At 38.9% G+C, this 14,210-nt stretch overlaps 1 protein-coding gene across 1 annotated transcript in view; it reads left to right on the top strand.

Moving 5' to 3' along the window:
* Positions 1 to 14,210, top strand: part of Tmc1 (transmembrane channel like 1) — a 122,563-nt gene that overhangs the window by 72,218 nt on the left and 36,135 nt on the right. Inside the window, exons 8-12 of the mRNA XM_006985409.4 lie at positions 1,975 to 2,117; positions 6,076 to 6,220; positions 7,044 to 7,238; positions 9,231 to 9,410; positions 9,530 to 9,691. Coding sequence (XP_006985471.2) covers positions 1,975 to 2,117; positions 6,076 to 6,220; positions 7,044 to 7,238; positions 9,231 to 9,410; positions 9,530 to 9,691 — 825 coding nt within the window. The remainder of the gene's footprint in view (positions 1 to 1,974; positions 2,118 to 6,075; positions 6,221 to 7,043; positions 7,239 to 9,230; positions 9,411 to 9,529; positions 9,692 to 14,210) is intronic.

Genomic DNA, 14,210 nt, shown 5'->3' with positions numbered 1-14,210 from the left:
TGAATGTGAAACAACATGGCATGCAAATGGGAGCCAGGGCATGGTCTCTTGAGATGAAGAGTTCTGCATCTTGAGCACTTTGCCCATTCACCCTATTTGGTTTCTTATTGGATAAGATTAGCCTACTTGCTCCCTAATGGAAGCTTATGCCAATTACTTAGTTTCAAAATTTTATTTGTGTTTGTTGATCAGGTTTTGCCTGATAAATAACCAATAGCTAATATATATAGTAGTAGAAATAATTCACATTTAAATTTGTTATATATAAATCTTTATATAATTTAAAGTTAATAAAACGTTATAATATACTCCTACATAGTATATATGAAGATAATCATTTTAAGAATTTGACCCACAATTATCAAGGCTGAGACATCCCATAATCCTCTGTCTCTAAGTTAGAGACCTCTGAAGCCTGTAGATAATTAAGTCCAAGTACCATGAGCACCTGGACACTGGTGGTGTGAGTTGCAGTTGGAGGGCAGGAGGTAATGAAAAATGTGGCCCAAAGTGTTGTAACAGTAAAGGCAGGGCGTACATCCCCTCTGTCCATTATTCTACTCAGGATCTCGTGGGATGGCATGCTCCGATGTTGGAAACAGCAATTTGCTTTACAGAGTTCACCTACACCGATGCTAATCTCATCAGAAACATTGTTGACACCCAGAAACTTTAAAATGGGATTTCTGGGGACTTAACCATCACAGATGGGCTTCATTTCTTAAGACAAATGATGAAGGTGCAGCCCTAGGTGGTACAGTGGGGCTAGGCACGTGGTTATTTGCCTACAGTCCTCACCTCCCATTTTGGCCTGGTTAGATCCACAAACTATTTGATATTTGTGTGTGTGTAAAAATTTTATTTCCTCCTGGTTCTTATGGTAGTAAAAATAAAATTTGAAAGAAGTAATTTTTCAGATCCCACTAACATCATGTGTGAGTTAGGCATGATTTTCTTTTTTAGATCAACTTTCTCAATTCCTTCTCGTCATTCTCTTTCTAGGACTTGCTAGCTATGGCATTTTCCCTTGTCCCTCTCTATATGGCCCTACCTCCATCCCCTCCTTCTTCACTGGTAGGGCTTATAGTCCTCCCACTGGTAGATGTAAATTGTATTAAAGACAGCTAACTGGCTTGTGTAAGAGTTTCAAAGGCAACTTACCTGATTTCAAGAAGGTACCCCAAACTGTCCAGTTAACAAAGTAAAATGATTATTTAAGCAATTCCCAAAGAGAAGGCAGACAGGAGCTGGGGAGTGGATGTATAATACAATGTCATAGAAATACTACTTCCAAGTCGAAAGTGGAAGTATGAGAGAGGAAGGTGATGGGAGAGAAAGCAGCATCAGGATACTTCAACATGCTGTGTGCAAAGAGGGAGATTGTTTGGTGGCTTTGGGAGATGGTGACTCTTACCCGGGCAGATAGTTTTTGGGTAAGATGTAGTGCACAGATGAACATGGCTGTTATGAGGGAATGCTATCAGTCTGCCTGAAGGAATCTCATTGCTTCCAATATCATCTCACCTGCTTATTTTTGTTAAGAGGTATCTGAGACACAACTCTATAGTTAAGGAGAACAGATCTAATTGACAGGAAATAGACACCCAGTGCAACATTTTAAGGAGGCACACTCCAGAGACCTCCTACATGTGTATTATTCTAATTCTTTAAATGATACCATGAAATTTGTTTTGATGTTTAACTCAATGGACCTTTCACAGTAATAGCTGCACATTGGAGCAAGCCAATACTTGGTTAAAAATTTTGTCTATTTAGAAGTGACTGAATTTCAGATAGCTGTCAATCAATATGACAGCTGGAACATTAACTCTATGGAACAAAACAGCAAGGCTCATGTCAGTCTGTGACCTCAATGGAAATTAATGTCATCCTATTCTTTTTAAAGTCCATCTTCTCCTTTGTGTTGCTCTTCACAACATCTGCTAAGTAAGTGGCTTTGTTGTTGGATTTTAGGGCCTGGCACAGTACTCTGTCCTCTTTTATGGCTACTACGATAATAAACGCACGATTGGATGGCTGAATTTCCGGCTACCTCTCTCGTACTTCCTGGTGGGGATTATGTGCATTGGATACAGCTTTCTGGTTGTCCTCAAAGCGTAAGTTTTTAATCCGATTTCTGGAATCAATCAGAATCATTTTGAGAACTGGATATACTACTGATACTATTTCATGTCTAGAGAATAGTACGTGTGTAAGACATGAATCAGTACTGATGTTAAACTGTTCCATCCTAAAAACAAAAGAGTTTGACATAAACACAGGCCTTTGGAGCACTTCTCAGGGTTGGAAGGTGCCAACATGCAGGGTTGGGAATATAGTCAGTGGTGGAATACTTATATATCATGTGCAAGGCCCTGGGTTCATGTTACCTTGCCTGTACTTCAGTATCCTCATACAAAAAATAGGGGGAAATATCTATTTTAAATTATCAGGTTGAAAAATTAAAAAGTAAAATAAAAATAAACTACTTTGAGCATTCCAGGTATAAGGTCTTTGTTTGGTTAGTCCGGGACTCTCCTAGTTTTAGGTCTGAAAGTCATGGGCGTTCCTGGCAAATGGATGGCTGGTCGCCTTAACCTTTAAGTCTTTTCTTTCCTTCTCCCTCTTCAAAGCTCTAGAATCCTGATACTAAATGCAATACAAAAGCTTTGAAGGCAGGCTAGAACAGTTGAATGTTGTAATGTTGGTGGCTTGGAAATCATCAGTTTCTTCATAGCATTTGAAGTTAATAATCTCAAAATAAAAGTGATTTGATTCCCAAATGTAGCTGTTCTCATCCAAAGCAACTCCATAAACTAAAAAGTCTGGATATTACTGGCATACGTCACATCTATCAAGCTTCTGGAAAGAGCTGAATAATTCACTGAATGTATGCCTAATGATGAGCTTATTAATGCCACCCTATCCCAGGAGGCTCTCCCAAGACTTCCCTAACACAAGGTTCCCTGACAGTATACATATTCGCTTCTGTTTATAAGCCTGGAAATAATGCTATGCATAGAATAGACTGAAATATCCTTCAGTACTTTAGTTATGTTGTCATGTGTAAGCTGTAAATGATGTTACAGTTTTGTCTACACACACTGTCTTATCTGTATTATAAACCAACATACACCATAAACTTGTGTAAGAATAATAAACATAAATATTTTTAATTGGGAAATTTGGCAATATCCATATTTCAAAATCTCTAACAAAAACCCCATAATTTGTACTTAAAATAGTAATTAACATTTGCCTAACACATACTATACATCATGAAAACCATTAACTGTTCCTTCATTTTTTGTTTGATTTTGGTTTGGGTTATGTTTTTATGAGATGGGGTTTCATGTATCCCAGACTGGCCTCAAATTTACCTCTTCCAGAGTGATAGGATAGCAAGTGTGTACCACTATGTCAGGTTTATGTGGTACTGAAGATTCAACACAAAGTTTCATGCATGCTACACAAGCATTCTATTGAGCTACATCTCCAGTGAAATCTTTACCTCTTAACCATTACAAAATAACTATAATACCATTTTACAGGATATTAAATGTAGAATACTGAAGACCATCTGCCCTTAGGGTCTGGTTGAACCCAAATTTGTAGGTGAGAAGTTCTCTGCACATGCTGCCCACCCTTTCTGTTCTTCTTCATCTTCCATAGGACTAAGTTGTTCCTCCAGTGTGTCTTGTGTAGTGAGTGAGGACGTATCAGCTATTCTCCGGAAACAGATGGAGAATTTAAGGTTCAGGAGCTGGTGACCAGGCCATGCTCACACAGTCAGAACAGAATTTTGAACACCATTCTCTAACTCAGTAGTTCTCAACATGTGGGGTGCAACTCCTTTGGGGGGATTGAACGACCCTTTCACAAGGTCACCCGAGTTCATTGGAAAACACAGATATTTACATTATGGTTTGTAACAGTAGCAAAATTACAGTTATGAAGTAGCAAAGAAACAATTTTATGGTTGGGGGTCACCACAACATGAGGAACTCTATTAAAGGGCTGTGGTATTAGGAAGGTTGAGTGTAGTGGGAGCCATTTGAGCCCTGTCCTGAAGCACCACCACCCCTAGTGAGATAGCAGGTAACTGTTACACCTGCCTATGACCTTGAGGTACTTGCTCCTGGAGTGTGACTGCTGGGGAGGGGTGGACCCTTAAACCTGGGATGCACGTATGCTGCACTCTCTTTGCTACCTCGTGGTTTTGGATGCTGGGACTGACCAGGGCAGAGCTCACCAGAGAACAAAATGTTGGACCGTGCTGAGCTCACCCTTCCAGGATTCTGCGACAAATCCCTTTATTCTGTCTTGTGAGTTAACCCCCAAATAAATTCCTTTGATCATTAATCAGACTCCATGGATTGCTAGCAATATAATCCCATTAGTTGAGAACTACGCCTTAACTGGATTCTTATTTTCCTAATCTTTGAGGAGTATTCATTCATCTCATGATGACAAAGATACATCTCTAGCTTGCTCTGGGTCGCCTTTTACAATTTTAAAAATCATTCTTTTGTCTGTTGTAAAATCCCTTTGGAGTTAAATTGCCTTGATATTACTCTTGCACTAAATTAAAAAAAATAAACTTATCAAACGTAAGTATATTACAAGACCCTTTTATATTCCAGATCACACTAGAATCAGGGGCCACCTCACACATAATTTCCAAATGAGTAAAAATATTTCTAAATTCTATTTAAATTGTCATTTCCCAAACCACTTTCTTTTTTCCTTCTGTTGTACATACTTACCCAGAATATCTGTGACCCACCTCAAACCCTGCCTAAATGTCTTCCATATTTCCTGACTTAAAATCTTAGTTTCAAAATTGTGTCTTCCTTCTCCTTTCCCAACCACCAATTACATTCCCTTTTGTTGAAAGATTCTCTCATGTACTTAGAGAAAACAACAACAACAACAACAACAACAACAAGAGCTCCTCATGGAATCCATGTTAATATTTTACTTGTCAGCAATATTTCCACTGGAGATGATAATTTTCACAGTTTCTGATGATGAAATTCAGGCCCTAAAGGATGCCTCTGTGAGGCTGACTTATGGGAGCATGACCTCCTGGCAGATCCAACATAGCACATGACTGTCCCCTCCTCCTCTCCAAACTGCATTTGGCCTTTTTTCAAGAGTGCTTGGAACAGAAGGGCAGTGATGTATAAAAGGCCTAAGGTCATCATGTTCCATTTCATGTCACTGCTTTATGAGCCATATCTAAAATTATGAGATTCAAAATGTAAAATTCTCTTCTTACAAACACTTTCCAGGATGAATGGCAAATATTTATGAAGTGAAGATGACATTGTCAAAACCTTTTATAATGTCAAGGACAGAACTGGCAAGCAAGCCCATTGCCAGCATGTATATAAAAGGCCATTCATGGTATATGTGTTCATTGGCAAAGCTTTCCCCAGTGCTAAATTTACTTCTATTCATTTAAAAACAATGTATGGTATCTTTACTATGAGCAATCTAGAGAGCTATCTAGTGCCTGGGGACTTAATGATGAACAAAATTAGTCTTTGCTGTCATGGTGCTCAGCAAGGGAAACAGACCATGAGCAAAGGCACAGCCAGTAACTGTTCAGGCTGCAGTCCTGTGAGTTCGTCTCGCACTGTTTTCCAATCCAGTCTTTGGCTCGGTTTCTTTTGAAGAATATAATCTCACCTTCTCTCTTAGGGGATTTGTACTGTCAGCCTCTATAGGTATTAAAATCATCTGTGTGTAGTAGTTTTTTGATCACCACAGAATGAGAAAGTTAAGTAAAAAATCCATAAAATTTTAAAAATCAAAGTTCCTATTGTCTATTTATATAAAATCATCAGTCTGAGTCGTTTTGGATCACCACAGAATGAGAAAGTTAAGTAAAAAAAAAATCCATAAAATTTAAAAAGCAAAGTTCCCGTTGTCCATGTATACGAACAGCCTGTTTAAAAACGTTTTCTGGACATTGCATTTTCAGCTGGCCTGTGGCTGCTGTGTTCTCACTCCCTTGCCTGCCTTTCTTACCTTTTCCCGGCTGCTGCATTAAACGCCTGCTTCTTACAGGATGACCAAGAATATTGGTGATGATGGAGGTGGCGATGACAACACTTTCAACTTCAGCTGGAAGGTATTCTGCAGCTGGGACTATCTGATTGGTAACCCTGAAACAGCCGACAACAAATTTAATTCGATCACTATGAACTTCAAGGTAAAGGCACAAACTCCCAAAGAGAATCATTGGGAAGCATTCCAGGTGAATTCTCAAATACCTTGACAAATACGAGAAGGATGCTCTCATCATTGCTGCCTATCACGATTTGAACCCGAGTCTGATTATGACAGAAATAGCCTGTGACCCATAACAGCTGTATTTTCTCTTCAGGACTTTTCTTTTCCAAATTTAGTAACAAAATACTGCTATTTGGTTGAAATAGGAGTTCACTGGTTATCAGTGTCAGGTATTTCAAATAATGTGACAGTGCTCACTAGCTAATTGCAGAAACATGTAGGCTCAGTATGCAAACTGATTCTAAAGCTTTACAACATAGCTTTAAAGCAATCCTGGGAGAGCAGGACATGGTTGCACAGACCTGTAATCCCAGCGTTTAGGAGATTGGAGGCAGGAGGATCAGGAATTTAAGTACAGCTTCAGCTGCAAAGTAAGTTTGAAGCCAGCATAAGCTACATGAAATTGTTTCATAAAAGCAAAGCCCTACATGCTGATAACTCCCCCACCATAAAAATTAAGTCCTGGAAGAGGGTATCTTTTAGAATGAAATTTCTCCTGGTGTTAGGATTTAAAAGGGTCTCATGTAGCCCAGGGCAGCCTCAAGCTTGCTATGTAGCAGATGCTAACCCCAAACTTACCCATCCTCCTGCCTCTACCAATTCACTTACTGTCCTGGTCTGTCATAAATTTAGCTACTTTATGGAATTTCAGATTTAGTTTACATTTTTGTTTCTTCTTTTTCTCAGTTAATGACCTTTTTCACAGCTGTGTTTCTCTTGCATTGTATTTTGCCTGACTGCAGGAAGCCATCATCGAAGAAAGAGCGGCCCAGGTGGAGGAGAACATCCACCTCATCAGATTCCTGAGGTTTCTTGCTAACTTCTTCGTGTTCCTAACACTTGGTGCAAGTGGATACCTCATCTTTTGGGCTGTGAAGCGATCCCAAGAATTTGCACAGCAAGATCCTGACACCCTTGGGTGGTGGGAAAAAAATGAAGTTCGTCTATGCATGCTTTTAAAATGCTTAGAAACTCATACTTGCTCTTTTGTGGGTTGTGTTTCTGCAGTTGAACTCAAGACGAGGCTGCTTCCTACCTGGTGCTCCATTCTACTCTCCTGCCTACCTACCACACTGTGTATTTCCCAACGTTTTCCTGTCCTGTTTACAAATCCGTGTTGTTGGGTTTTCAATCTAGGACAAGATGGAAAGTTAGAATGGGAAGAGAGAAGAGAATGTTCTAGAGAGGGAAGCATGGATGTTAGGGGATGATGGTATGACAAAGTTAGGAAAACCAGACTGACAGCTTTGACATTTTCAACTCTAAGACTCTTCCTATAACCCAATATTGCTTTCTCCGAAGATGTCACTTCTACAGCTAATAGGCCAGATTCCTGATTAGTTTGTCCGTAGTTCCTATACCTATTTTATAAGAAGTACTCACATTGCCGGCTTAATTTTGTATTTCTGGGCTTTTCATAAAAATCTCAGTGACATATCTCCATCTCTTTCTTGCCAAAGGCTTTGTTCCTCAGCTATTCAAATGAGGAAGGCAAGCTCATGGCCAGATTCGCCTGCAGAGAATCTGCCCAATTAGTGTGTAGGAGAGAGGTGTTAGAGCACATGTTTTGAATCAGGAAATCATTGGTCTTAAGTACTACTAGAGCCTCATCACTTTTATAAAATGTTTTTGTGTACCACACATCAATTTGAACTTGGACACATTCAAAGCATGTGCAGACTTATGCTATGAGATGTTTAGGCATCCCAGATGGAAACTTCTGCAAAGCTCTGTAGATGGGAGAACTTTGAGATGACTTCATAAATGTATGATCTCTTAGAAATATCTTGGCTGGCAAGTAATTCAGTAGAAATATAAAAAATACCTCTACATCAAAACAGTATAAAAACTTCAGAAGTGATAACAGCAGAAATGTACCATACATTTAGAGATAACAACATCACAATTATTCCATGGAAACCTGTAAAGTGGCAGTTATTAAATAGAGGGATTTTTTTCCCTTAACAATAACAGCACAAATCATTTATCAAGTCTGTTTTCAAAATACTCTCATGTAATAGTAAGTATTACTATTGATGCTGATAGTAAGTATAAGAAAAGTGTTCATTCAGCTTTGGTCCATAGCACAATGGACCTATTTTAGTATAATGAATCGTATTAAATGATGAACGCTTGCTTATCACTAACTTCTTCCTATCACTCAGGAGGCTGAGACAGAAAGTTAGTGAGTTTGAAGCCACCTGGACTATTCAGTGAATTCTAGGCCAGCCTACCTCAATATCCTGAAAGGAATAACTCTCTGAATGGACTTAATATCTGTTTCAGAGGAACTCTGAGCTCTAGATACAAATGAAGATAATAATGGAGACTCAAAAATAACTCTACATGTCTACTGAAACAAAAGTTAAATTGTCTTTATATATAGTTGTACAGAAAATGCCAAATTTTTAGGTTCAGTTGAGAATATTTCACGCTGATTTTATATCATGCAGAGTATATAGCTATTACATTCTAAATATATTCTGGTAGTTATAATCATTCAAAATATGGACTATACAGGGGGGAATAAGAAAATGTGTAGTGCTGACAGTTTGCACCAAGTATTTAGCGAGTAAGTCGCAAGAATTACTTCCAGGTTTTTCTTCCTCTTTACCTCATTTTCAAAGCGCCATGCATCAGCATATCATAATCAGTAGTCACATAGAACAGTGTGTTCTCTGGGCAGAGAGATATAAATTGTGTACTCACAATACCAAGGAAACATTATGGGCACATCCTCAAGCTCATATGGATAGCTTGTAAATATGAGTTGACTATTGTCTTGGTTGTTTTATTGAGATCACATACTAAAAGTGCATGGCATAGTCTTGGCTTTATAAAGTATCAAAGGAGCCTAGCTGAAAATCTTCCCAGCTTCTGGCAAGAAGCAGTAATAGCCGAAACACCCTGATTCCCATGTCTCCTTGTAGATGAACATGGTTATGTCCCTCCTGGGGATGTTCTGTCCCACACTGTTCGACTTATTTGCTGAACTGGAAGATTACCATCCTCTCATTGCTCTGAAGTGGCTCCTGGGGCGCATTTTTGCTCTTCTTCTAGGCAACTTGTATGTGTTTATTCTTGCATTGATGGATGAGATTAACAACAAGGTGAGCCTTGTGTCTGGACAGTCCTTGTCATCAGCATGTTAATTTCCCAGTTTGGGGATAACCAGAAATGCCTTTGAAACTGTGCTGTGTTATTCCCCTTCCCCCTTTTTGATTTCTAGATTGAAGAGGAGAAGCATGTAAAGGCCAATATTACCCTGTGGGAAGCCAACATGATTAAGGCTTACAATGAATCCCTCTCTGGGAACACCACAGGACCACCCTTTTTCGTTCATCCTGCAGATGTACCTCGAGGACCCTGCTGGGAAACGATGGTGGGACAGGTAACATTATGAAGAAAAGTAGATGTTGTTAGTGGGCTAAGGGGGCTGAATATTTCTTCCAAACTGGGGCCTTTTTGGTCTTTGTTTATTAATAAAAATAGAGACAGTTTATTGAATATTTAGCATTTGCTGACTCTGGATTTCATATGTATTAACTCAGGGAGACTTCACATCTATCCCCTGAGATAAACACATTTTCTTCTTGCAGCACATTTATAGCTGTACATAAAAGGATAGCTTACAATCATGTGAAGAGATTCATGCCACCTATTATATTCTAACAAAGCACCCGAATTTAGATACAGACTCAAATAGTGTTTATGTGGAACTCTACTTAGTTGTTTGTTTTTATAAAAAAGGCTCTGGTGGTTTTATAATATCAGTTTTTATCTAATAATTTTCCCTTAAGCCTTAAAAATGCTATTTTAAGTTAGTTGTTTTTATAATGGTTATGTAAATGACCCTAGCCTAACTACTCGTGATATTTTGCCAGATAAAAGAAATAAGGTCTTATTTCTTACCATCCAATAAAGGGAAATAAAACCAAACAAACAAAAACAAGCAGAGATGCTGTTTCAGTCTCCCTTTTCTGTACAGATTCTATTTTGGAAGTTTGTAATTTTATCTCATTGGAGAAAACATTTATTTATTTATTTATTTATTTATTTATTTATTTATTTATTTATTTATTTATTTATTTATTTTCTCTGTGTAGCTTTGAGCCTTTCCTGGAACTTACTCTGTAACCCAGGCTGGCCTTGAACTCACAGAGATCTGAGATCCGCCTGCCTCTGCCTCCCGATTTCTGGTATTATAGGTGTGTGCCACCACTGCCCTGCTTGAGAAAACACTCTTAATGTGCATGCAACCTTAGTTCATCAAGTAAAGAAAAATTCAAGTGTATTTCAGTGATTCTAGAACACAGCAGTGCAGCTGTATCAGTCACACAGTCTCTGCAAATTAATTGAATGGATTTTAAAATTGTATTTTCTGTAGGATGAGAATATTAGCACAATTCTTACTGAAGTAATGCAATGTAAGCAAATGTGGACTCAAAAGACATCTTCACTCTCAGTCTGATGTTCATGAGGCTAAACCAATTGTGATTTCAATTACGGAAGAAAAAGTACACTAGAATTATATGACTGAAGATGGAATAGAGAATGAATAGTCTAATAAAATATTTTGCTTTATTTACTTTTTAAGCATTTGAGGATCAGATAAATTCCTTTCTTAGTGCATGCTGCTAGATTTTCAGGCCTTCATGTATCATACATGCTTCTAGAAACATAAACTAAAGCTTGTCTGCAAAAGAGAGATACTGTGGATGTGGTAGGCAGAACAAGGGCTCTCCAAGTTGTTCACATGCTAACTCTTGGAACCTGTGAGTCTGTTGCCTTACTTGGCAAAACGGACTTTACAGATGCAGGAGCTTAGCGGGATGAATGACCTTGAACTACGTTGAGTGAGTCTAATACAGTTACAAGGGGTCTCTCTGTAAGAGAGACATGACACGGTGCCAAAGTCAGAGAACTGAGATATGACACAGGAAGCAGAGGTTGGAGCGATGTGCTTTAGAGATGGAGGAAGGGGCAACGGCTGAAGGAGTGTGGACAAGCTCTAGGGGTCAGAAAGTTAGGGGAGCAATTCTCCCCATGTCTCCACTTTGATTTTAGATTTCTGACCTCCAGAACCATGAGAAAATAGCTGTATTATTTTAATCTACAAAGTTTGTGATGATCTGTTCTATCAGAAGCAGGCAGCCACTTGTGAACGTTTCAGTGGTTGTTGTGAAGTCTGTTCTGATGGGCTGTTTCTTCACACCTAACCTATTCCCTCAATCTGCAGTTCAGCATTTGAGAACGAAAACCGTTAGAATGCACAGTTTGCAAACTGGCAGTTTGAGATTGAGGTGCTCTCTCTGGAATGTGCTAGAAAGCATATCCTTTGACAGGCAAACACCTGCTGAGCAGGATCAGTAGAATTAACTGTAATGAGTAAGCTGCAGGATGGCCATTTCTGAGGCGAGGAGACAGATTAATTAGACACGACATATCATTCTAAGAGAAATTTGTATTCCTGATGCAGAAGCTTCTGCCAAATCCTCCATCATGTCAACTCATAACAACACAAAAAACATGCATTTAATTCTTCCTCTCTGAGGCCCCAGAGCATGCCTTGTGTCTCAGAACATGCTGTGTGCTGTTTTCTGAATTACATTTGTTGTGAGTTTCCCATTTCATCATGGTTCCTTATGGCCATTCTCTCCTTCCTTCCTTCCTTCAATATTCTGTTAAGAGACACTACCCCTTCCCCTGCTGGCTCTGCTGACTTTCCCATAAGTGGGAATGATACACCTTTGGTGAAAGAAAGGCAGAAAAGAAGGGAATTATAGAATGCTGCCTAGGTCGATGGAAAGTGGGAGAGTGAAGATAACTTGGTGGATATGCCAGCTTTGAGTGCTGGTGAGCACTGGCCCTTGTGATATCAGTATTTCCATCCTTGTAGCTGAATCATTTCCATCCTTTAAAGCCACTTAAAAATGAAGAAATAGTAAAGGCAGCTGAGTTTATGTAATTATGAAGATGTACCCTAACAGTTCATGATTCTGTGGAACATTACAGGTGTTTGCTCTTCCTTTCCATGAATGCCTTCTACTTTTTTCCCTTTCCATGATACAGTGGCACTCAAAGCTCTCTTGATTCTTTAAAAACAAAAAAGAAAAGAAAAGAAAACCAACAGAAACAACAACAAAACAAAAAAATCCAACCAAACCAATAAACAAAGAAACAAATGAACAAATAAATAAATAAATAAATAAACTGGCTTCCCTTTCAGCTCTGCAGTGTTTCTCAAATAGTAATTTTTTATCTACAGTGGTATTTGAAAGACAGACAACAGAGCCTTTCCTGTGAACCAAGTAGGCATGTGAAGCTATGGCTGATATTGTGTTTTGAAGAAGAATAAGAAGCCATGTGCTGAGGACCACAATGAGAATGGCTAATATTAGTTGCCATCTAATGTGCCAAACATTAACTCCTTGAAATTTTAAGCCACCCCTGTGAGATCCACTCAAGCCTTATCATTCTATAAGTGAGAATACCAAGAGACAGACTTGTTCAACACCTTACAGGAAGTCAGTGACAGGAGCTGAATTTCACCTACACAGTGGGATTACAGAGCTTGCATCTTTGTTCAGTGCTGAACTGAACATGAAACACAGTTATCACTGGACACAGCCTCTGGGCTTCTGTATGCATGTACCCCTTCATGCTGTCTGCATGAATATACCCCTTCATGCTGTCTGCATGCTTGTACCCCTTTCTGCTGTCCTTACAGATTATTTTGCCTTGACCATTTGGTGACTCTTGGGTTTACAGACCAAAGCTGTCCAGACATTTCAACTAAATGCCCTGGGGTAGGGTTGTGAGGTATGAGATGCTTCTCAGGAGGTTTAGTCCAGGGACTGAGCGTGGAGGATGTTCCTGAGGTAGCTGAGCCACCATTTCAGGGGATTTTCTTTTCTCCATAGCAGCACACTTATTCCGCAATCTGTGAACTGATACTTACAATTTATACTACTGTGTTCAGATCTTCCTTGTCGATTTTATGTAAAATGTCATACCTTGGGAAAGAAAAACATTTCAGATATTGAGTAATGACCCTTACTTAGGGAGGCCTGAGGGACTTTCTAACCACTCTGAAATTTTCTCTTCCTAGGAAATCTTCCCAGACTATCTGAGGAAACTAAAAAATATCCTCCCCAACCTACCTCTAGATCATGCTAGTTGTCAGGGTCTTCACATTGACCAGGGAATAAAAGGAGAATAAGAACATGGAAGAGAAAGATTTCATTCCAGAATAACCAGGAGTTACTAGCATGCATTTATTCACTCCATATTTACTTAATGACTGATACATACCCAGAATTGTTGTATACTAGAGATATAAAGGGATTGAAAGATGGATCTGTTTAGTGAAGATTACAACCTATTTAATACAGAGAGAGGCAAAGCCATTAACAATATAACTATAAAAAGATTTCAAATATACATTGGGAATTAGAGATAAAATGCATGGAATCTGAGTGCTTTTTTAAAAATTTTTTTATTTTAGGGCTTATCTGTATAAGTAAGCAAAGGAAACTTGACTCAGTCAATGCTATGACAATGTTTGTCAGTTGGTACAAACTGAGTCGGGAAGTGAGTTAGGTGAGGTTGGTAGAGGAACACTATATGCAGGGCCAAGTACCCTGAAAAAGTGTGGAGTTTGATGGTCTGAAAGAAGGCCAATAAAACTGAAAAGAAAAAAAAAAACAAAGGAGGAATAATACAAGAATAACATAGAATGCTGTATGCAGAGTCCCCTACAAGGACGAGGAACTACTTGCCCCAGTGATGAGAGGTTTTTGTTTATTTGTTTGTTTTGTTTTTTCGAGACAGGGTTTCTCTGTGTAGCTTTGGAGACTGTTTAAAACACCTATGGGCAAAGGCTTTCTTTCGTTTCTGTCATTTTTTGT

This window comes from Peromyscus maniculatus, chromosome 1 (assembly GCF_049852395.1).
Source record: "Peromyscus maniculatus bairdii isolate BWxNUB_F1_BW_parent chromosome 1, HU_Pman_BW_mat_3.1, whole genome shotgun sequence".
Lineage (NCBI taxonomy): Eukaryota > Metazoa > Chordata > Mammalia > Rodentia > Cricetidae > Peromyscus > Peromyscus maniculatus.
This window is presented reverse-complemented; position numbering and strand designations above follow the sequence as displayed.